This window comes from Ctenopharyngodon idella, chromosome 16, assembly GCF_019924925.1.
Source record: "Ctenopharyngodon idella isolate HZGC_01 chromosome 16, HZGC01, whole genome shotgun sequence".
Classification (NCBI taxonomy): domain Eukaryota; kingdom Metazoa; phylum Chordata; class Actinopteri; order Cypriniformes; family Xenocyprididae; genus Ctenopharyngodon; species Ctenopharyngodon idella.
This window is the reverse complement of record NC_067235.1, coordinates 22389075-22413018: the sequence shown is the minus strand read 5'-3', so window position 1 is coordinate 22413018 and position 23944 is coordinate 22389075. Positions and strand designations below refer to the sequence as shown.

The 23944-nt window shown below is 38.3% G+C and overlaps 1 protein-coding gene across 1 annotated transcript; it reads right to left on the bottom strand.

Annotated features, from left to right (window-relative positions):
• Positions 1–20224: 20224 nt before the first annotated feature.
• scrt1b (scratch family zinc finger 1b) lies at positions 20225–23793 on the bottom strand. Its single transcript, XM_051865535.1, has 2 exons — positions 23261–23793; positions 20225–22455 (listed from the first exon to the last, which is right to left on the bottom strand). Exons 1-2 carry the CDS (start codon positions 23373–23375, stop codon positions 21731–21733), a joined length of 840 nt encoding a protein of 279 aa, XP_051721495.1. The 5' UTR covers positions 23376–23793; the 3' UTR covers positions 20225–21730.
• Between the last annotated feature and the right edge of the window lie 151 nt (positions 23794–23944).

Here is a 23944-nt window from a genome sequence, read left to right as displayed (position 1 = left end):
CACACAAACAGTCTGGAAAACCTCCTAACGAGAGCCCCTAGAGATGTCAGAGACGCTAAGACACAGACGCATACATATAAATATGAATGTACCCAAAAATGCCCTGGTAGACACACATGCTGTCGTACTAATGCAGTGTGCTCGCTGTCCCTCATTTGCTTTATTCAGTTTCTAGGATTGACATACAGGCTGGTCACACTTCACCTGGCCTTTAAACAAGTGTGTGTGTGTGTGTGTCTGTGCGTTTGAGGTGTGTCGAGGTGACAGGTTAGGCAGCTCTTGACATCTTCAGAGGTTCTCCACCCTTAGAAAATTGACGAAGAGATTCTGTCACATATCACCAACCCTCAGATGAGACCCTCACCCCCTTTCCAAAACTGGGCTTGTGACAGTCAGACGAAGAATGAAGTACAAATACAATTCACATTAATCAATTGACACATGTAATATTTGTATTATATATACTCACATATGTATATATGTATATGTATATATATATATATATATATATATATATATATATATATATATATATGTGTGTGTGTATATATATATATATCATTATATTATGTATATATCATTATGTATTTTATTTTAATATTTTGTATTTAATATCTTCTATATATACATATGTGTGTGTGTGTGTGTATATATATATATATATATAAGATATTAAATACAAAATATTAAAATAAAATACATAATGATATATACATGATATAATGATATATATATATATATATATATATATATATATATATATATATATACACACATACACACAAATAAGAAAACAATAATGATAAAAACTCAAATAATAACATAAATTCACACTTTTTTAACTAAGAAATTTATACAGGTTTGGAACAACTTGAGGGTGAGTATTTTTTTTTATTTAATTTTTGGTGAACTATCCCTTTATATATAGTAAAAATACTAATTATAAATATAATAATAACAAATATGGAAAATTTAAATATATAATATTTATATAAATAATTATTTTTACACAAATGTATATATAATAAAAAATACAATAATAACTTAAATAACAACAAAGGAATAATAATAAAACCAAAAAAATATAATAAGAAAACAATAATAACTTTAAGTAAAAAAAATAATTAAAATATTGACTCCCCCTTTCCCCACCCCATCTCTTTCTCCTGTATCTGATTCTCTCTTTCTGCTCACATCCCCTCCATCCCAATTTATGGGGTTTGATGTCTTTAAATAAGGCTTGATAAAAAGGTCTGAGCAAAGCAAAGGGAGCAGCCTGTAGCTATTACCTTTGTCTGGTTCTCTTTGCAGATTCACCCAGTGCCTCAGGAAGGACCTCTGTGCTTTAATGAGGATCATGAGCTACAAAGTAGTACAGACAGAACAGTTCTGCCTCCTCCCATTACAACAGAACAAGAGACCAGGTCCAAATCTACACGTCTGTGGGTTCACATGTGATCTTTGTTCTTTGTAATGTAAGATTAATCATTGAGGCACAGATGTCACAATATGCAATGGACAGTTTAAATAGACAATTAGTACAACATTTCCTGTAAACTAGCAAAACTATGTGTTATAGACTATTAAATACAGAAATTATAAGAATTTATCACCTTATTGCTTCTGACTGGCTCCAGATGAGCTTTGTAGATTAACCTGTGCTTTTGACTGTGACTAAAAGGATCAAAATAATAAATGTGCAACAATTAAACATTTTATCACATTCAGGAAAACTTTGTGTGCATCCATAGGCCTATGCAGTTTTGTTAGAGATGACACACAGCAACACAATGTGATGTTTAGTTCTTTTTAATGAGTCAGTGAAAAAGATTCAAAATAGCCTCATTAGTTAGCGACACGGCTTGCATCAGACTCACTCTGCCAGTGAAACATCAGAGCCGTTAATGAGTTCACTATTAAGTTGACTCCCTGAACTGGGAGTCATTTTTAAACATTACTGCAATTAGGTTTGAGAGATTTAAATGCGTTTCTATACTGAATGTTCTTATGACAATGTGGAACCTGGAAAGACTGCCTAGAAAGACCCCTCCCCCCATCCAAAAAAATAGCTGCGATTCTCTGTGTTTGACCTGTCTCCTCTGTTGATGTGCGAGATGAAGAGATGCTATTGAAGTGTCTGTAGTGCTGTATGTCAGACTGAGGGTCCGTCTGAAGGGTACAGCAGTGTCATGATGGACTAATCAGCAGGCACAGCCACTGGAGTTTGTTTCTCTGTGAAATACACATTTTGCTAATTGTTTATAGTCATTAATCAAATTAGTGCACTGCTGATATCAGAGGGAAGAGGAGGATGTGCATTATAGTCAGGAAAGATCACTCTCACTCATCCACTGTTTTACAAAAATAAAAAAAAAATGCAACAATCAATCAGATTAATGAGCAAACAGGATTTATCTAGGCAGGGTAATAATTCTCAATATTATTTAATAATTATCTTTCACTGTAAATGTGAAAGCATTAAATTCTTACCTCAGACTGCATGGTGATGCTGAAGATTTTATTGAATTTTGATGGTCAGGATGATATTTCAGTATCAACCTTGAAGAAAATCACCATTAAGTCACATTAAATTAATTAAATTTCTAATTCAGTCATGGAACTCTAAAGGGCTCATGGTGATTGGTCCTTTACATGCAATATGCAAGCAATCACATCATTTAAAGGGGGGGTATAATGCTATTTCATTTATTCTGACTTATTTACACTGTTAAAGAGTTGGATTCTCATGCTAAACATGGCCAAAGTTTCAAAACACGAGTTGGACGTATGACAGAGTATTTCTGTGCCAAAAATACTCTTCCAAATGCTCATAAACTTTGCGGTCTTTTTTTTTGGAGTATGGGGCTGTGTGATGTCATAAAGGTCAGAATTTCTTTGTATGGGCACTTCTCCCGGAAGAGCGCACAAGTCGACCAGAGCGAGAGAGCAAGAGCACGCCCATCAACACGCGTTCGGCTTTACGGAAGTGCAGGTCACAGGACTGCACGAAATCAACAATGTCACCATAGAAGTGTGTTTTTGGTTGTGAGGGAAAGATAACCTTGCTTCCCTAAGAACCCAGAGTTAAGTGGAGCTGTGGAGATTTGTGCTCACGCATTACATTGACGCGCTCTCGATATTTGTTATTAAAATAACCATAGAAACTGATAGTTGCAATCACTTTTTTATTGGTTAAAATGAATGGAGAATATCTCGTGTTTTTTTGTGGCTGCTCGAGCCCTCAGGATCTGCGCTTATGGTTTCATAAACAAGGCCCAGTTCTACACTGCATTTACAGATCATTTGAAACTGAAAGATGGAGCAGTCACAGCGGTAATGATCCCGGTCATGAGTCGGAACCACAGGTGCTGAGTAAAACTGCTTCAAATGTCTGTTTTGTTAGCAATAGCGACTAAGTGCATATAATGTAAACAACATTCATAAATTCATTATTCATCATTCACTATACTCTATATTCATTATAGTGATTCAAAAGTTATCCAAGGATAATGCGATGGTGTATTGTGTGTGTTTAAATACATTTGTTTCGCTGACCATTGATAGCTTGCAGACGATCGCTACGCAAAAGCTACGCGTGCTGGTCACTCTTTAGCTCCCCTCACACGGCACGCCTCCAAGTGCTCGGCTGTTTTCGAAAAGACTCGGTACAGCGTATGTATCTTTTATAAATATGATAAAACTAAAGACTTTTTGGAAATATGAAGGATGCCCTACTACTCTATAGGTACTCAAGATTAACATGAGATTGGCAGAAACATTGGCATTGATACCCCCCCTTTAAATAGTCTGGTTCAGTGTTTGCTGTAAGCTAGTCCTTCAGCACGCTATCAAAGTTCCTCTGAAGTCCTCCACCTCCCCAGCTCCACCAGATTCATGGATTCACAGAGATTGCCCAGTGAACCACTAAAATTCTGGCAGTTTGATATGCGCTCTGAACCACTGATTAAAAACAAGACATTTGTAAAGGTTTCGAAGCTTCATGAAGCAGTGTTTCATGAAAAGCGCTGATCACTAGTCTGTGTATCTATTACCATTAGCAAGTCCATACTTGCTCTGCAGCAGCAACTTTTCTGAGAGTTGTCACGATTGAGAACTAACAATTGTAAACATTGCAAAGTTCTATACCTTGAGTTGCATTTTGAATTCTCTGGGTTATCAAAAAAAAGTCATTAGTGCATGATTTTTTTGATGTATAAATAATATATCATTACCAGTATGGATATACTCACCTGTAACCTGGACCTAATGAATATGCTAAAGAACAAACTCCCACCTTGCTAGAAGAAACCTCAGCAAGCGCAAACCTGGCTACCAGGTTTGTGAAGTCCTGTCATGACAAAAGAGTAACCAGCGCAACAGGACAACCAACTACACGCTAACATCAGCACTGAACATTTAAATAACAAAATAAATCAATTGTATACTTTTTTCCACCCTTTTTCTTCTCATTGTTATTATTTTATCAAACTTTTTTTGTCATTGTGTTTAAATCTGTTATTTAATGTTACCAATGCTTTGGCAATGCAATCCCTTTTTTACCATGTCAATAAAGCCACTTGAATCTATAGCACAGAGGAGCTTAGTGGACTCCCACATCACTTGAATCCGATGTTCTCAGAGTTCTAAGAGTAAAATGCTCAAAATTTACCTTATTCTTGTCTGAGACTTGTTCTTTCTCTGACTCAGTCGCGTAAGCCGGGCTCATGTTTGAAGTGAGTATATTTTGAGCTTTGAGTGGTTCTCTGTATCAAACCAGACATCACACAGTCCTGCCCTGAGGAAAACTAACAAAGCAACTGCCAAGACAACAGACTTTTCAGATACACACACAAACATATAAAAACAAACAATACAATCATTACACACTTTGTACTCAAAAAGAGGTCAAGAAACAGGAGAAACAGATACTACCAGTGGTTTCATTTGAACACTGAGGGGAACTCATCTTGGATTTCATGCGTAAATGTTAAACGCAAGGGGCCTCATTTATAAAGCATGATCTTAGAGTGTGCATATGCTTAAATCCACGCCAACGCTCATATTTATAAAAATGGTCTTTGACGTGGAAAAATGCTTAAAGCCACGTCAGGGTCTGAGCAGACGTACACACTTTTCATTGTCAGATTACTGCAGGTTTTTGGAAATCTAAGCTATTCTTGCAGCTTGCTAAGGATTTGGATGATGACTGTTTATCTTTTATATGTAAATGACATTAATTAGGTGTTGTTTACAACGCAGAGAACTGAAACCAATCAGCTGCGTGCAAGTTCAAGATCATTTGCGATTTATAGATTTCACATCTGAAAGAGAGGCGTACGCTCGTTTTCTGTGTGTACGTTCATTCTATGAATCACACGTACGCACATCTGAGAAATTATCGTGAGATCAAATTTAGGACGGTTTCTGCGCAACATTTTATAAATGAGGCCGGTGGTGGTTTTAAAGTGTTTTTTTTAGACATGCCTACAAAGCGTTAACATTCATTTTGATGTTTATTTATGTGGTGTGATCAATGCAGATACAACCCGAATTCCGGAAATGTAGGGACTTTTTTAAAAAAAAATTTGAATAAAATGAAAACTAAAAGACTTTCAAATTACATGAGCCAATATTTTATTCACAATAGAACATAGATAACATAACAAATGTTTAAACAGAGAAATTTTACACTTTTATCCACTAAATGAGCTCATTTCAAATTTGATGCCTGCTACAGGTCTCAAAAAAGTTGGCACGGGAGCAACAAATAGCTGGAAAAAAAAAAGAAATTTTGCAAAGATTCAGCTGGGAGAACATCTAGCAACTAATTAAGTTAATTGATATCAGGTCTGTAACATGATTAGCTATAAAAGGGATGTTTTAGAGAGGCAGAGTCTCTCAGAAGTAAAGATGGACAGAGCTGTGAAAGGGCGAAAAAAGATTGTGGAATACTTTAAACACAATGTTCCTCAATGTCAAATTGCAAAGGCTTTGCAAATCTCATCATCTACAGTGCATAAAATCATCAAAAGATTCAGAGAAACTGGAGAAATCTCTGTGCGTAAGGGACAAGGCCAAAGACCTTTATTGGATGCCCGTGGTCTTCGGGCCCTCAGACGATACTGCATCACTCATCGGCATGATTGTGTCAATGACATTACTAAATAGGGCCCAGGAATACTTCCAGAAACCACTGTCGGTAAACACAATCCGCCATGCCATCTGCAGATGCCAACTAAAACTCTATCATGCAAAAAGGAAGCCATATGTGAACATGGTCCAGAAGCGCCGTCGTGTCCTGTGGGCCAACGCTCATTTAAAATGGACTGTTTCAAAGTGGAAAAGTGTTCTATGGTCAGAAGAGTCCAAATTTGACATTCTTGTTGGAAATCACAGACTGAATTGGCCTGCTGAATTGGCCTTCTTGCTGTCCAGATCTTTCACCTATAGAGAAAAATATGTCAAAGACGACCACAAACTCTTCAGCAGCTGGAAACCTATATCAGGCAAGAATGGGACCAAATTTCAACACTAAAATTCCAGAAAGTCATAACCTCGACGCCCAGACGTCTTCAAACTGTTTTGAAAAGAATGATACACCATGGTAAACATGTCCCCGTCCCAACTATTTTGAGACCTGTAGCAGGCATCAAATTTGAAATGAGCTCATTTTGTGCATAAAATTGTAAGATTTCTCAGTTTAAACATTTGTTATTTATGTTCTATTGTGAATAAAATATTGGCTTATGTGATTTGAAAGTCTTTTAGTTTTCATTTTATTCAAATTTAAAAAACATCCCAACATTTCCGGAATTCGGGTTGTAATTGAGTGCCTCATTTATTGATTTCACAGTGCAAAAAAACATTTTCTTAAACTTCTTTTTTGTTTTCCAGTATAAAAATCTAGTATCTAGCATAAAATAAAATAATAAAAAATACAAATATACAATTCAGAATATATACAAATACTCCCTTAAATATATAACAAATTTACTTTATCTTAATAACATACTTAGCATCAGAGCATATAAAGTATCATGACTTTCATTTCTCACTGACAAATTTTTTAAGCATATAATTATTCAATTTCATATTTCATGATTAAAACAATTTAAAAAAATTCCAATTCCACTGAAGATTGTCTATTGAACAGTTTTAAAACTAAAAATGATACTGAAATGAAGAGCAGAAAGTCTCAGCAAATAAACAGCCTTTTTTTTTAATAATGGACAGGTACATATAAAGTTTAGAGTGTAGGTATCAGCATCTTTTAATCGGCCTCTGATACACCAGCCTTTGGTGCGGTGTTATTTTCCATTTACTGATATTTTGATATGTGTGGCATTATCTTCCATAAGACCTTGAGCGGAGACTATAAATATCACTAACTGACCTCTTGTGCATTTGGCTGTGCGCTTTTGTTTTTATTTGTGTGCGAATTCCGTAGAGTCCAAAAGAAGCAGCGATCCTGCTAAAAGCCACTTGATTAATCTGAACCTCGATTGCCCCCCGGGGTGCAGTATGACCAGAAGCATCTGTCCTGTGCTCGACATAGCATATTCCAAATTCAGATCCGTTTATCTTTCAACAAACCCTATAATGATTTCTTAAGTCCCGTACAAGAGAATGAGATGCTTTCAAATAAAACCTGAGTCATCTGGCTCGTGTCTCATCTCTGTTTCATTCCCGCTGTGTTCCTGTTATGATGGAAGGGCAAGGTCACATAGACCTGCCGATTCAGAGAGCAGGTCACAACTACTCTATTTACTCAACAGTCACAACACTCTGATGCTTGTGCGTGCGTGTGTGCATGTATGTTCAGATTGTCCTTATTTGTCTGTGTTGTTGTGTCCATGAATTTTTATGTATGCACAGCTGTGAGTGTGTGTTTACTTATCTATACTTCATGGACAAATTAGTCCCCAGAAGTTAGGTAAATATGACAAAAACTCCCTTTGGGGATGTCCTCGTTTGAAAAATTCATAAATAAATTAAATGTTTTCTTTTCTTTTAGGGGTGTAGGGTTAGGGTTTGTCTGTAGTAATTAGATTTAGCTATATTGAATCTATGGTGTATCCAAATTTAGATAGCAAGTAAATGTGTGTGTAAAGTAGGTCTGTATATGCTACTGCATGAATCTCACAGGATTTTATCTGGTGTGATTATGTTTCTAATCGTACATCATGCCTGCAGGCACTTGTCTATGTATGCTTCACAGATACGTGTTTATGAACGTTCCCCATATGTGTTTGTTTGCTTGTGTGCGTGTATATGTATATACTGTGTGTGTATCCCGGTGAGGAACATGCCCGTCCTGGTTTCCTGCAGGCCTGACTGCATTGATTGGAGCAGAAAGTGCTGATCCGGCAGAGCAGCTCGAAGTACGATTCGCCCTGACCCACTGAAGCTGAAAACATGCACAGAAGACAGACCAACATTTACAACACTTTACTTACTCCAGCATCCTTCTCTCTCTCTCTTGCTGTACTGCATTGCACTGCAATGCACATTTGAGCAGTGTTGCTTTAACCTCATCAGCAAACTCCACTACACTAAACTGAATTGAACTGGTATTGAACAGGACTGAATAAATATGAACAAAACTGAACTTTATCAAACTACTTTGAAGAAAATGAATTCAACTATACCAAAGCAGAACTGAATTCATCCTAACCTAAATGAACTGAATTTGATTATCTGAATAAAATAGAACAAAACATACTTAAGAACTTAAACATGCCAAATTACTGAACAGAAATAAACGGGTCAGAACTGAACGGAACTATATTAAAGTTTAGAACAGAAAAAAAAAAAAAACCCGAAATGAGTACTGAAGTTTATCTGAAAAGAACTGACAGAACAGAATTTATCTGAACAGACCTGAACTATTCCAGACTACTGAACCAAACTGAATTCACCTGAACAGAACAGAATTAATTTAATTTAAATAAAATAAGAAAGAACTGAATTTAACTATTTTTATAAACCAAAAAACAGAACTGAATTCAACCAAACAGAACTCATCTGAATAAAATAAATTATTAAAATATCTGAACATTGCAAAACTGAAGCGAATACCAAATGACATAATCTTGTTTAGGTCTGAACTAAACTGAATGAGACTGAAGTAAACAAAGTTCAGAGCAGAAAAACCAAACTGAAATGGATAAAACTTTATTTTGCAGTCCTGTTCCCCATGTACATACTATATACTTATTATAGTAATTACAATAACTGGGTAATAACTAGGTACTACCTCTAAACCTAAACCATGTAGTTACTTTATATTACCCAGTATTTTCTTAGGTAAGTACACATACGTGCACGTACTGTAAAATAAAGTGCAACCCTGAAATGAATACTGAATCGATCTAATCTGATTTAAACAGAGCAGAACTTAAATAAATAATATGAATTGAACAGAATAACTGCTGCGTTTCCCACAAGCATCGTAAGCCTAAGTAGATCGTAGAGACCATTAGCACCAATGGTCTGTACGATTTACTTATACAATGCTTTTGTGAAACGCAGCCCTGAACAAGTCAGCTGAAGTTATACAGAACTATGTAACTAAACTGAATTGATTTAAACTGAAATAAACTAAATGAAACGGACCAGCAGCATTTCTCAAAAGAATCATACACTAAGTAAATCATGGAAACCATGGTGCCAATGTAAATCGAACTGAACATACTGCTATCAAGGGAAGGCCACCATACAGTAAGTACTGGGAGACAGGAGAGAGAAATGCTGAGTTTTCAAATGAGATGTAGAGCATTGAGCAGCAGAAATCAGGAGGCAGCATTGCGTTTAGTAGCACACAAGAGTTTAGGGGCCTCATTTATTAAATGTTGCGTAGAAACTGTCCTACATTTGATCTTACGTATGTGTGATTCAGAGAATGAATGTACGCACAAAAAAACGTGCGTACGCCTCTCTTCCAGATGTGAAATTATAAATCGCAAATGATCTTGAAATTGTGTACAGGCACAGCTGAATGGTTTCAGATCTCCATCTTGTAATTAATGTCATTAACATATAAAAGAGAACCAGTCAGAGTCCAAATCCTTTACTTGAGAATGACGAGCAACAAGAATTGCTTAGATTTCCAAATACCTGCAGTACTCCCGACTCTCTGCCACAAGGAAAAGTGCGTACGTCTGCTTAGACCTTAACATGGCGCTAAGCACTTTTCCACGTCAAAAGTGGAACATTAGCTTGGATTTCAGTGTACATACATTTTAAGATCAAATCTGTACGTACACATGTTTTATAAATGAGGTCCTAGGTCTCAGTTTAGGTCAGTTTAGGTCTTCACAGTCTCCTATTGCCTAACTCAAAAAAGGGAAACAGAACAGATCAGCTTCAAATAATTCCAGCAGTGTCCCCTCGCTCTCTCCCCCTCTCTCTCTCATACTGCATGTCTGTAAAGAAGGGTGTAATTTATAACCTCTCTCTCGGCTCTTCGTCTTGAGGTTATTGTGCTATATTTAATGCCTGTGTAATGATGAAGGCAGGTAGTCTAATCTTGGGTGAGAAAATGCCCTGGAGAGTGAGGGAAAGAAAGAGAGAATGAGATGGAGAGACAAAAAGGCAAAGATAGAGGAGGAAGAGAGGGTCTGTAAGGAAAATAGATTGCAGAGTTAAGGATGAAGTTCATTCTTGCCTAATATAAGGTGTGAAATATATCTTAAAGAATATAATCACATTATTATAATATGGTGTGTCACTACAAAACATTACCAATAGAAATTACCAGTGTTGAGGAACCTACTTTGAAACTGTATGGCTTGCAAAGTAATTTAATTCTGCAATTATAGTATTTATCTGGCATTAAATTCAATTGAATTTTACAATAAATATTATACAAGTTTTACAATAAATATTAAAACTAATAAAAATATAAAATACACCAATTTGTGATATGTTAAATCTCAGTTTTCAACAATTACAAAGGCTGTTGGCACAATGTAGGAGACTACAGTACCAATAATACAATGTGTTGTGGCTTTATTATTCTCAGAGGGAGATACAAGCAGCAAATCAACACTGACTGATGTTCAGATTCAGATCAGCTACATTGCTCAGTGTTCCCACAAGCCTTTACCTTCAGTATTGTTTTGTCACTGTTGAAATATGTATTATACTCTGTTCCTGGAACAGTTTGGATGCTCTGCTTAATCTAGTCTAAAGCTCAGCTTAGCCTGTTGTTGGATAGGCTGATCCTACATCAGTGAGGAATAAGTATCATGTAACATAAGCAGAGCTCTCCTTGAGGACAGTCGGAGTGTTCAGTCTATAGGATGGGTCCAAATCCCATTGCTGAGGGAGAGAGTGGAAAAAAGACTTGTATATGTGAGATAAAGGAACAGATCACCCAAAAAGGAAAATTCTGTCATCATTTACCCTCATGATTCTCCTAACCTGTGATTTGTGATTTTTATTCCAATGAACAAAAACGAAGAATCTCTGCAGCTGTTCATGGTGACCACATCTGTAATTCTTCAAAAAGGCACTATAAAAGTAGTACATACAACCTGTGCACTATTATACTAGTCTTCTGAAGCTATGAAATAGATTTGTTTGACAAACAACAAATATTCTCCACTAATTAATTTGACCTTATTCTCTCTGCTGCAGCTCAAATATGGCACTTATGGTCCAGGTTTGACATCTTGGTCAATAGTGTTTAATGTTAATAATAATGTCAAAACTGGAGCGGCATGTCATTTTTGTAGTCTATGAGTTTTTGTGGAGATGATTATCAGTCAATAACAACTAAAATTTCCCTCTGTAAAACTTATTGGTTTCAAAACAATTCAAATGTAGTGCATATAGGCTATACAAAAATTTGCTTTTTATGTACTTTTTCAAAGGTTTACATATGTATTTATAATGAAATGTTGAAATGAAAAGAGCTGCATGAAGATTAAAATTCTTATTTTTCTCACAGAAAAACAATAACAGTATACAAGTTTAGAATGACAAAGGGGTGAGACATTTTTGGGTGAAATGTTCCTGTAAGTGGGGAAAAATAGAGAAAAGAAGAAAGTGAAAGAGAGAAAGAATAAGAGAGAGAAGCAAGAAAGAAAAAGAGTTAGAGATGAGAGATCGAAGAGCCAAACAATAGAGCCACAGGCGTGGAGACACCAAAGCGTCCAAATCCCATTGACTGTTCCATTCAGATTGCCCGGTGCTCACTCTCTCTCTCTCCCACACACACACACACACACACACACACACACACACACACACACACACACACACACACACAAAGACACAAGCGTTATCTCTTAGAGGACACACGCTGTAAGTTTATACTCACACACTAAGTGTCTCAAAACAGCCTCTGGCTACCACTAACATGTGGATTTAGTCAAATTTCTGTCAACAGCCAAATCTTGATCCTTTTCACTCACAGGCAATTTGTGAGATAGCCTGCGTTTCATAATGGGAATGATAAAAAAAAGCCATGGAGAAGTGTTCAAATGGAGTTTAAACACCTGAGGATGTTTATAGGAAGGTTTAGCTGGTGGTATCAGCAAAACTTACCTGATGAAGCTGGCTGAACTGGCCTGTTAAAGAAGTGAAAGAGGACCTATTATGGTTTTTTACAAATTTTAACTTTAGTGTGTAATGTTGCTGTCTGAGCATGAAAAAGTGTGCAAAGTTACAAAGCACACTATATATTCACTATATAAGTAAGCACTGTTTCTCATACGGCATAATATAACAGATTTGGCATGCTGTCCATGGTTGAAAGTTTGCTCTTAAATCAAGAACAAGCTTTTAGATTTCCTACCTCAGAGAAATGCATAGAAACATGAATGTATAGGCTTAAGGTGGAGAAGGAGGAGGGATGCTTGAGTGACATCATCAGAAGATGGTAAGCTAAGACGCTGCTTATATATACCTTGGAACATGATTGACTGGATTAGATGAACAAGCTCCTCCCAGACTTACATCATGAACAAAATTTAAATAATTCCCGCCAAAAGCATTCGCAAAAAAAAAGGGAGCAAGGCCTGGTTGAGCTGCTTTAATAGTGTGTTGAAACTTGAGGTAATGGGCGTGACATTTCCGAAAGACGCTCGAAGCGGTTGACTAATTACAACACACTGGTCCAGCCGACCATTCAGAGCACACTGCACTTTTTTGAAGGAGTGTTGACAGACTGGCAGGAGATGTGCTGTAAAGTATGTGAAAAATAATGTGGTTTTGAACATTCAAGAACAAAAACCCCAAAAACAAAATTAAGACTTTGTCAAATAATGTGGCCTCTTTAAGAAATTCTGAACTACACTGCTAGAAAATCCAGCTGGTTTCTAGTTCATCCAAGCCAAGACATTGCCTGGTGCCACTTGGTAGATGGCAAACAACTGGCTACCAGCTTGTCTTATAGTATCACCTTAAGGTGGTCAAGCTGTTTTAGAATATGTTCAAACACATAATGATGAGCTTGGACCAGCTAATGACCAGTTTAGAGGAAGTAGAAAGCTGTCATGTTCTACAACACAGCTTTCTCAGTCAATCTCAGGTTATAAAATGTGTTGACTGAATTTAACAAGTGTTTACTTTACTTTCATTTAGATTTTTAATTACTTGAAATTTGGTCAAATGGTGCCTGAACATGTATTTTCAAACTTAATCTTAGGCTTCACCTTGACAAAACTAAAAGGTTAAACACTTAACCTCATGCTAATGTGAATTTCAGCTGTTTGTGTCTAAGGTGTGCTATTTTTGCTACCATTTTTTTGGTCCAATGGAAAAAGTAAACAATGTAATAAATATTTAAATATGTTAATTAAAACCAATCAGCTAATGATGGTTTTGGAGCAGCTAATTACCAGTTTAGACCAGCTAAAATCCAGCTGCCATATTCCAAAACACAGCCACCAGTTTAAGTTTCAGTTGGTTTAACTCAGTGTACATTCATCTGTTGACTGAATACAACAAGTGGTTAGATAATTTTATTTTAATTACATTAATTTTACTTTTTGGTCGAACGGTGTCTAATTATATATTTTCAAGCTGAATCTCAGCCCTCAAACCTGCATGAATAATCAGAGTGGACACGGGCAGACAGTCACAGCACTTCACAATGCTCTTAGTCCCATACGCTGGAATGTGCTCTATTTAAAACGGCGAGAGTCAGTGTAAAAATGGACCTGCAGTGAGAGGAGATGCACGTTCCTGTAGCGGAGGAGAATAAATAGGTCTTAGTCATTCTAAAGCCTCGCTAATGCAGCATCTCTGCCTCTCGCAACCACCGACTCACGCACATCAAAGGCTGTTGTGGGGCATTGCTCCGCCTTCTCGCCTGCTGAATATGCATGATGTGTTAATTCCTCAGCCACGTTAAATGAAAGGTCGAAACAAAAGCATACGCCCGGCCTGTTTGCGCACAAGTTCATCGTAGAGAGGCTGCAGTACACTACAGGAAACACTACTAACCAAGTACTTAGACATGAGTTTTACAAGTTCACTTTGAAATGCTTATGCTACCAGATTACATTACTGCAACAGGCACAGAGGACAAGGACAGACCACAAAGCTGCAATAATCAGAACATTATGGCTCTTCAGAAATGCTCCTTCAAGCCTAACATTAGACAACGATTGCACACAAGCACTTGGCCTATACACACTAATGGGCAGAAGCATCATTCGGGCACAATTAAGGAACTGAACCGTCCCTCTCATACAGATATTCAAAAGGAGCCATTAAAAATGTACTGACTGTTCAGGCTAGAACACGCTTTCTCAGCTGCATGTCATCCAAACTGGGTCAACTTCCCTCCCTCCTCCCTCGTTTTCTCTCTCTCTTTCTCTCTCCCTCTCTTTCTTTCTCCATCCCTCCCACCGTTTCTCTTTCCATCCCACCCTTCCTCCTCCTAGAGTCCTGAAAGCGCTATTCTCTGCCTGGGAATATTTGCCGTGCAACAGAGCAAGAGCATGCAACAAGAACTCTTACCGCTCTCAAAATAGACACTTCGTAGATACACAGACCTCATTATGAATGACTGAAAGGCCTCATGAATTATTTGAATCTTCCACTGTCTGCCAGATAAATTGCACACTTGAATTCTATGTAAATAAGGATGGTTAAATCTTTCTAATATGGAAACTTCTAATGTCTAAAGCATCTAATGACCTCATCGGAGAGGAATTCAGGGTTAACTATGACAGATCCCAAAGGTTAAATGTGTGACTTCATGCTAATGTGAATTTCAGCTGTTTAAGCCTGACATTTTTTGTCCACTGGGAAATTAAACACTTTAGTTTAAGTATTTAAAAATATTTCTTTATGTTAATCAATGAAAAATATATATTTGAAAATGTAAATATATATATATATATATATATATATATATATTTAATAACGATGCCTTACACAATGCCTGTTCTCATCAGAGGTAACACTCTCTCAAGTGGCTGCGCAACAGCTATAAAAATCCCCTCTCTCTCTCTCTCTGAGCGCCCGGCTGCTACTTGTAGCTACTGAAGTGTGTCTGAGCAAAGTTAGCCTGCAGACATCGCTTTTCAAGACCTCCACCTACACCAGCATGGACAACTATGCAACGCCTGGGAAGCAAACCCTCTCTGCATGATGAGAGCATCAGAAGGAACAGCGTGCTTCATGTTACAGGTGTCATGGTTGCGCAGTTCGAAAAGAAAGCACAAATATGGATTAGAGTGCTATTAAAAATACTAAAAAGACACAAGCTGCTTGGTTATAAACAGAACTCTAGAGAAAGGAGATCGCTGGACTGTGAAACATATCTGAATAACAGAGGATGTGACAGACAGCTGAGGTACTTTGAATCTATATACTGTGGAGAATACATATGTCATCTATAGTACCTTGCTTTAAAAGGAACTGGCATATCTGCAGGACATGTACTGGGCAGTTTCAGAAGGGAAACATAGGGTATTTCATTCTGCACCACTGAAACGTGAAATTCTCAATTCAAAAACATCAAAACCTCTACAAATTTGGTATATTGATGCGTGAGGTAAAATACTAAAGTGTTTAACCACAATGGTTTTTCATTGTACATTTACTATTTAAATTGTATACAGATACTTTTGAGCCCCTAACACTAACCACTGCAGAACAATACGTAAGAAATACTGCTTCACATTTTGTGATAATGATCATCTGACTGAACTTTATCCCACTTATTATACAGCTACTCACCAAATAAACACATGGATATGAAATACTGATGTGAGTTTAAATTAATTCATAATCTAAGCATTATCTTAAAGCACTAATATAAAACAGTCAACTACAGCACACAAAACAACAAGAAAAATTATTAACAGTAGCCTAATATTTATAGTCCTCTGAGCTCATTTTCACTATAATTGACAACTAAGGGTACATTTACACAAGAAAGATGTACTAAAAATGGAAAAGTACAGACAACAAACATTGTTAAAACGATCCCTGTTCACACAGATCCATGAAAACGACTAAAAACGTTGTATTACGCATGTCATGGTGATGTCAAACACTACGCGCCTATAGACTGAAGGCGTAATATGTCATCGTTTTCTCAAATTCGTGCTTTTTTAGTTTACACAGAGATGATAACGGTATCTTTTTCAAAAACTTGCACTTTGAAACCCGTTTTCAAATGTTTGCGTTTTCGGGTGTAAATGAACGGACAAAACACATAAAAAGTTTTCTGTTTTTAGTATAAATCGAGTAGGTGGTGTCCTTTAGTAAAATTTTGCAGGCAAAAAAAGGTCTATTATCAATAGTGTAGCGATATATGAAGCACAGCTCACGCAATTCTTTTGACCAATGCAACAAATCCATGTGACCAATTTGAACCCATTGCAAAATCTGCGTGGAGAATTCTTTCACCGAAATTCCAGATCACGCAGATTCCTATTGAAATGACTGAATTTCCGACATAATCTCATGGCAATTCTTAAAAGGTTAATTCACCCAAAAATGAAATTTCTGTCATTAAGTACTCACCTTCATGTCGTCCCAAACCTGTAAGACCTTTGTTTGTCTTCGGAATACAAATTAAGATATTTTTGATAAAATCCGAGGGTTTCTGCTCCACACATAGGCAGCAACGACACTGCACCTTTCGAGGTCCAGAAAGGTACTAAAGACATCGCTAAAACCGCTTGTTTTATTTTTGCACACAAAAAGTATTCTTGTCGTTTCTTAATATTACGCTTAATAATAACCACTGTAGTCATGTCAACGGTTTTAACGATGTCTTTAGTACCTTTCTGGACCTCAAAAGGTGCAATGTCGTCGCTGCCTATGTGTGGATCAGATACCTTCGGATTTTATCAAAAATATCTTAATTTGTGTTCCGAAGACAAACAAAGGTCTTACGGGTTTGGGACGACATGAGGGTGAGTACTTAATGAGAGAAATTTCATTTTTAACCCCTTTACTATTTTATGTTTTGGCGAATTGGTGGCTAATTCATATTAATTTGCATGATCCCATTCATACATTTTCAGACAAACCAGTGATGGGTATGTTTAGGGGGTGGGATTAGCGGTGGCCTTTCAAGCTTACTTTTTTTCTAATAATCATACGAATTCATCCGAAATCGCCACCTCATAATGCATATTTTCTTGTGAGATCAGGTTGAAATTTCATCGAAAGAATTTACCGCCGAACGGTAGGCCTATGAAGACTGCACCTGATATGACAGACATGAAAGTAGCGCCGTTTCAATTGACGACAGCGAATATTAGAAAATATCAGACCACTGAATGTTGCGATTGATCAGAAACAAGTAGGCTATTTTAGAGAGCCGTGGAATACAAAAGTAACGGACAGATAAATGTACGATCATAATACTTTAATCCAAAAATGCAATACGATGTGTTCCAAGTGCTATAAACCATTTAAAGGGGACATATTATGGAAAATTCACTTTTATAAGGTGTTTGAACACAGATGTGTGGAAACAACCAGCCTATAATGGTAAAAATCCACCCAATGCTTTTTTATAATCCCCCTTTATCATTTTCAATCTCTCAGAAACCGCTGTTCTATATTTTCCCCTACTCCTACATAAGAGTAGGGAAATACATACATACATACATTCTCTGGCTCTGTGGGCACCCTACTACAGTTCCCACACAAGCACCTATACAACAATCTATAGACGGTACATGCTAGTCGATGAGTTGAATCAATGTAACTCCACAACAACTACATAAATGTATTCACTAACCATTCAGAAACGTCCAGGTGCAGTCTAAAAGTTGCAAGTCTCTCCATTTGTGTCCGACTCCAGTTCAAACATGTAAGGCTGCACTCCACAACTAGTTATTTCTGACATTTTGGCTGGGTGAGATTCACCTGTTTTGTTGACAGAGTATGCAAAGCTTGTATAAAGGATTCCGCTCTCTTCTGGAAGTGGGGCGGGGAGCCGCAGCTCATTTGCATTTAAAGGGACACACACAAAAAAGGCACATTTTTGACAAGGAGTATTTTGAGCTGAAACTTCACAAACACATTCTGGGGACACCAGAGATTTATATTACATCTTGTGAAAAGGGGTATAATATGTCCCCTTTAATAACTCTGTGAGGAACAGACTGAAATTTTAGTTATTTGTGCGAAAAAATTCACAGCTCCAAAATCTCATTCAAAAAGATATCTTTAAACTTGCGTAATTTATATTGTTAAATCTGCCAAGGTTTATCAGGGAATAAACCTCAATAAAAAGATTATAAAGGGAATAACAAAACTTGGACTCTTCCTCACTCAAAGCTTCTGCCTTCAAGAGATCAATACTGTTTATCAGAAGAATATATTGAACAAGGACTACTATGCAGATTTAGTCATTTTTTAGGCTTGAACATTCTGCAAAAAATAAATATAAAAACTAATGTACAAAAGGCATTTTGCTGGTGCTAGATGTAACGTTTTCTTATGAGCGTGTTGGCATGTACAAGAACTGGCCGGCTATTAGTTGTAGTACATCAACAAACTCTTTTAATGAATCCCGCTTTCTGACCCGTCTATGTGTTTTCAAATACAAGGCTTGCTTTAATAGCCTCTGATCTAATCCATCAGTTGACACCGGCACAATTGCAGCCATTGCTGATTGTAACCTCATGGATATTGATTCTGGCTTTCCAGAACGAAAACAGTGATGTCACTAATAAGCAGTTACTTTGACTAAACCCAGTCCAATAATAACTTCTGAAAATGTTTGTTCTGAGATCAAGCTAGGTCTGAGTTGTAAAAGTAAACCTGCTTGACTCAAGAGAGAGAGTTATGGGGTTTGTCAGAGAGCCGAGGACCTCGGAGTGCACACGGAGAGTACAGCAGACGCAGGAATCACTCAGGGGATGCTGTGATCCTAAAGCAGAGAGACAGGGACGAAACAGCAAACAGATCAACGTGTGCGGCCCCTCGCACAGCTGTCTCCGGTTAAATAATGGCTCCTGCTGATCCCATCCTGCTAGCACAATTACCCAGAGCTCCGGAGACCAGAGCGCAGACGCTCAGAATGCTTGGATAATGATTCCCAGCAAATTGATGACACTGGTGGCCTCGTTTGCACAAGCTAGATTAACCTGAGCGGGAGAGTTTGGTGCTCCTCGCTGAACGAGAACTGAGCAGATACAGATGAAACTGCAGTAAAAGCAACACTTCATAGCGTGCGTGTTTGTGGATTACATCCTAACACACAAGCAGTTTATCAGCAAAAGTACAACTCAAGTGTAATGCATCCCTCACTTTAAGCGGTAAAACAAACACTTATTTATGTGGATTGCTAACATTTACATTGCGTATGCTGATCGACACTGGTAAGGATGGAAAAACATCATGCATGTTTGCAGCTTCACCATGAAACCTGTTGATTTGGGTTAACAAATGCACACGTTTTTCTCATCCAGCAAAGTTTGTGTGGCGAGAATGTCACCTTAAATGAAACTCAGCACCTGTGGAAATTGTTCCCCCTGGACTTCCATTATTGCCAATCCATTATTTCTATTCTATCAGCTTTTGGTGCTACATTAAAAACAACCAATTGCTACTGCCGGAGTGGATATATTGAACCGTAAATAACCATAGCAGGTTTTCACCCGTCCCATCTCTTGGCCTGCGTTGCTTTGTCAGTGCGTGTGCATTGATTTTCATTCACCAAGATTAATTGGCCTCTTTAATAGACTAATTTCACAGAGGAACGGCAATAATCAGGGACAAATGAGCAACAGACTGTGTTTGTTTACTTTGCCTTTATTATGAAGTGCTTAAAATGCCTTGTGTCTTGTGCTTACATCATTTGAACATTGGCTCAAAAAGTCGCAGGACATTTTTTGTTTGTTTCTTGAACAGGTTTAGTGGATTCATCTACAGTAAAAAGGTTTTTCCTCTTCAAATGAGTATCTACATGAAGATCATCTCACAAACTGAGCTGTTATTCCTCTTTCAAGATATAAAAAAGGAAGATTGAGCTAGGTAACATCTACCTGAATCTAGGGTTTTTGTGCTACTTTTTAAGGATTTCTACAATGAAGTGCTTTCAAACTCAGGGACGCTGATCTGAGCTGAGCTGGAAATGCAGTGCGAGTGCATTACAGAACGGCTATGCAGATGGTACACCTTCCTCTCACTCCAGTCCTTTGCTTGTCCTTGCGTGTCCCTTTGAGTTAACCTCAGAAAAACCATTACATGTTCCACACTTCTAAAGAATGGTTCTGAATTGCTTAGAGTGGAGTTACAGCACTTTGGGCCTACATCCTAAATCTACGTTTAAATTCGAGGCAGGCAGTGCATAAGCAGAGAGCAAAGGAAGATGGACTTATGGATTTAGTCTCACTAAACTCTACATTGGCATTTTCCCTGATGTGGTATTTTTAAATGTTTATTAAGAGTATTGGATCAAAATGTACCTGATTTAGAAAAAACTGCTATAGGTAATATTTTATTACTTTCAAAAAATACCATGCATTATGATTATTGCTTTTTATATTCTTAAGAGAACCCCTAGAAATATTGCCCCCTGATACTATCTCTACATTTTGGCAAAATTATAAGCTTTGTGGTATTGGCATAGATTTCTTTTCTTTTCTTTTTGCATGCATTAAGTAGGTATACAAAAAAAAAATAATAATAATAAAAAAAAGAATTAAACAAAAAACATTTTTCAATTATTACCATGGATCTAAATGCTTTGGCATGTTAATAAGACTGGAATAACCCAAAAGGCAACGTTATTGAGAAAGAAAAAATGCAAAATGAATAATTAAAAAACAAAAATCACACTTTCAGTGCATCATAGAGAATCATACATCCTAGATGAAGTAATTAAAACAAACAAATAATAAATATTTAAAAAATTAATTAAATAAATAAATACCGGTTTACCTCGATTGTGAATACGTTTGGGCCACTTGCAGCAGTATGATAATATCCACTGACAATACAAAAGAGTTTTATTTTAATGAGGAACATGGTGTCACTCAAACCTTCATTGGACGCCAGTCATAGTCAAGTGTTGCGCAGCGTCGAGGTGAACTGTCTGAATGTCATTCGAGGACATGGTTGCTGAAGTGCATGCGAAGGTTCCATATTCCTTTCAGGTCAGCTTTGCAAAAGAAAAAAAAAAAATAGATAAAATTGTGCTATTATTGGGTTTCATTTTGATTGTGAGACATAACTGGGTAAGATAGCGTAATCATCCTAACACGTGACGGGGGAGTAAGCGCTTACAGACCGGAAGTCACGCCTCGACGGACGCGAGCGGCGAGAACGCACCTTTAAAGCATGCCGACTCGTAGTGCTTGTTCAGGTAGGACTTGAGCGCGAAAGTTTTGTTGCATCGCTTGCATTTGAAATGCTTAAACGCGGAGTGGGTCTGCATGTGCGCCCGCAGGTTGGAGCGGTCGGCGAACGCTTTTCCACAGTGTGCACATCCAAAGGGCTTCTCGCCCGTGTGAGAGCGCATGTGGCCCTGCAGTAGCCAAGGTCTGCTGAACGCCTTCCCACATATGTCACACTTGTGCTTGAGGTCATGGGTAAGCAGGTGCATGGCCATGGCTGGCATGGACACGTACACTTTCCCACATGTCGGGCACTTTTTGGCCATCTTGCTGTCCAGGCTCCGGTGCGTCTGTTTGTGCCTGCTCAGGTTGGAAGACGTCGCGTAGGTTTTGCCACATTCGTTGCACGTGTGCCTCTGGAGGGTCCGCGAGCTGCTGATCACTTTCCGACGGGACCTGCCGTCCGTGATGAAGAACGCGTCCACGGCATAACCTTCGCTCACCGCGTTGTCGCCGTTGATGTACCCGGACGTGATCTCCGACTGCGGGCTGTCAGGCTGGTCCGAGTCAGGCGCCCCGTAGTCACTGTGGTTGCTGTCATAAATCGGTCCCGGAGAAGGTACTTTAGTGCCACCGTCACTTTCTCCATCATAAACGGACGGGGTGATGTAGTCACTGATGTAGCCTAGCGTGGAGAGAACAAGATCTTTTATTCAATTATTCATATTCACAAGGGAATCGACTGAGGACAATGGGGTTCGGCGATGCAACGGCCACTTTTCCGCTCAATTTATCTCCACCTTGGCAAAGGCGACCGGCAACCAGATTGTGCCAGTGCTCTTTGAGATTCATTATATGTTCAACAAATTCAGCATTTCTCTTTGAATATAATTAGACTTAATGATGACTCACTACAGGAAAATTCAAATAGAATACGTGTCAGGTTGACTTCCCATTATTCCAGAGTTATTTCAGGACAAAGCCGTGGAGCTGTGAAGGATACCACATTTACTGTGGACTTACAGTATGAGCACAGATAGCACTTTTTTACAGTGGGAGATTAATTACCCCTTTCTAAAGGCACCACCATTAGCACAGTGTGCAGTGTGCAGCTGCCCTAAGCGTTTCTTTGATTTGCAGAATAAACAAAACACCTAAGCTCATCTGGAAGTGACTGGGCTCCAAGTTGCTGAGAAGTTAAGCGTTCGTTACCAGCAGCAGATTTTCATATGTCATGCATCATGCGGTTGAATTTTACCATGCGTTTTCAGTGCTGGAATCCCACTAATTATGTTTGCATTCCCATTATGGTTTCACATAAATCACAAGCAACCTCAGAGGTGCTCAGTCCTGTAACTGGATATCTACTTTCCCTCCTGCAGAGTTTAATTTAGACAGTAAATGAACCCCAAAACCTTGGTTACATCTAAAACCATGCTTGGATTAGGCTAACTTGTGCTAAATAAACATATGCGTTCCTTTGCACTTACCTTTGTCGTGTATCCGAAAGCTAAGATCGGTTCTGGACCTGCCGTACGCGCTCTCAAGTTCCGTGGATGAGAAATCATCTAGCTTCACCTTTTTCACCAAAAAAGACCTTGGCATGTTTAGAGCGCAGAGCTGAAAGCCTCTTCCAGCACGTTATCCTCTCTTTATCCACCGCACAATAGAAGAGTTGGTCCTGCAGGGCTGAAAGTCAAACACCTGAGCGGGGGGAAAGACGCGGAAGCTCCGTTGCTTCAGCAGTGTACGAGCCGTTCCGCACAGGCGAAATGCAAGTTCAGCACTGGACAGCGCGCGCGACAGCAACAGCAGCAGCAGCAGATCCGCCTCCCTGAGCCCGAGTGTCAGAGTGCGCTCAGACCCAAATGGAAGCGCTCCAAAAATGGGCAGCTTTAAATGCAAGCACGTTTCCGGAGAAGCTGTTGTTGTTGTTGCTGTTAAAGCGGGGAGAGAGATAGGTGTCCGCTGCTGTCTCTGCTCGCGCGGTGTCGGTTTGATGTCTGAGCTCTGCTGATCAGCTGCTGGGATATATACGCGCGCGATCAGGTGGGAGATGGAGATGGAAGTGCTTAATTTCATCCATCAGAAATCTCCCGGGAACAACATTGGACGAGAATGATTTATTGATGCTGTTATTCGTCTCTCAGTCTCATTTTTTTTTTCCACGTTCA

Coding starts and splice junctions, on each gene's coding strand:
- scrt1b (XM_051865535.1), bottom strand. CDS start 23,375: ATGCCAAGGTCTTTTTTGGTGAAAAAGGTGAAGCTAGATGATTTCTCA. Junction 22,456..23,260: donor CTTTCGGATACACGACAAAG/GTAAGTGCAAAG, acceptor TCTCCACGCTAG/GCTACATCAGTGACTACATC.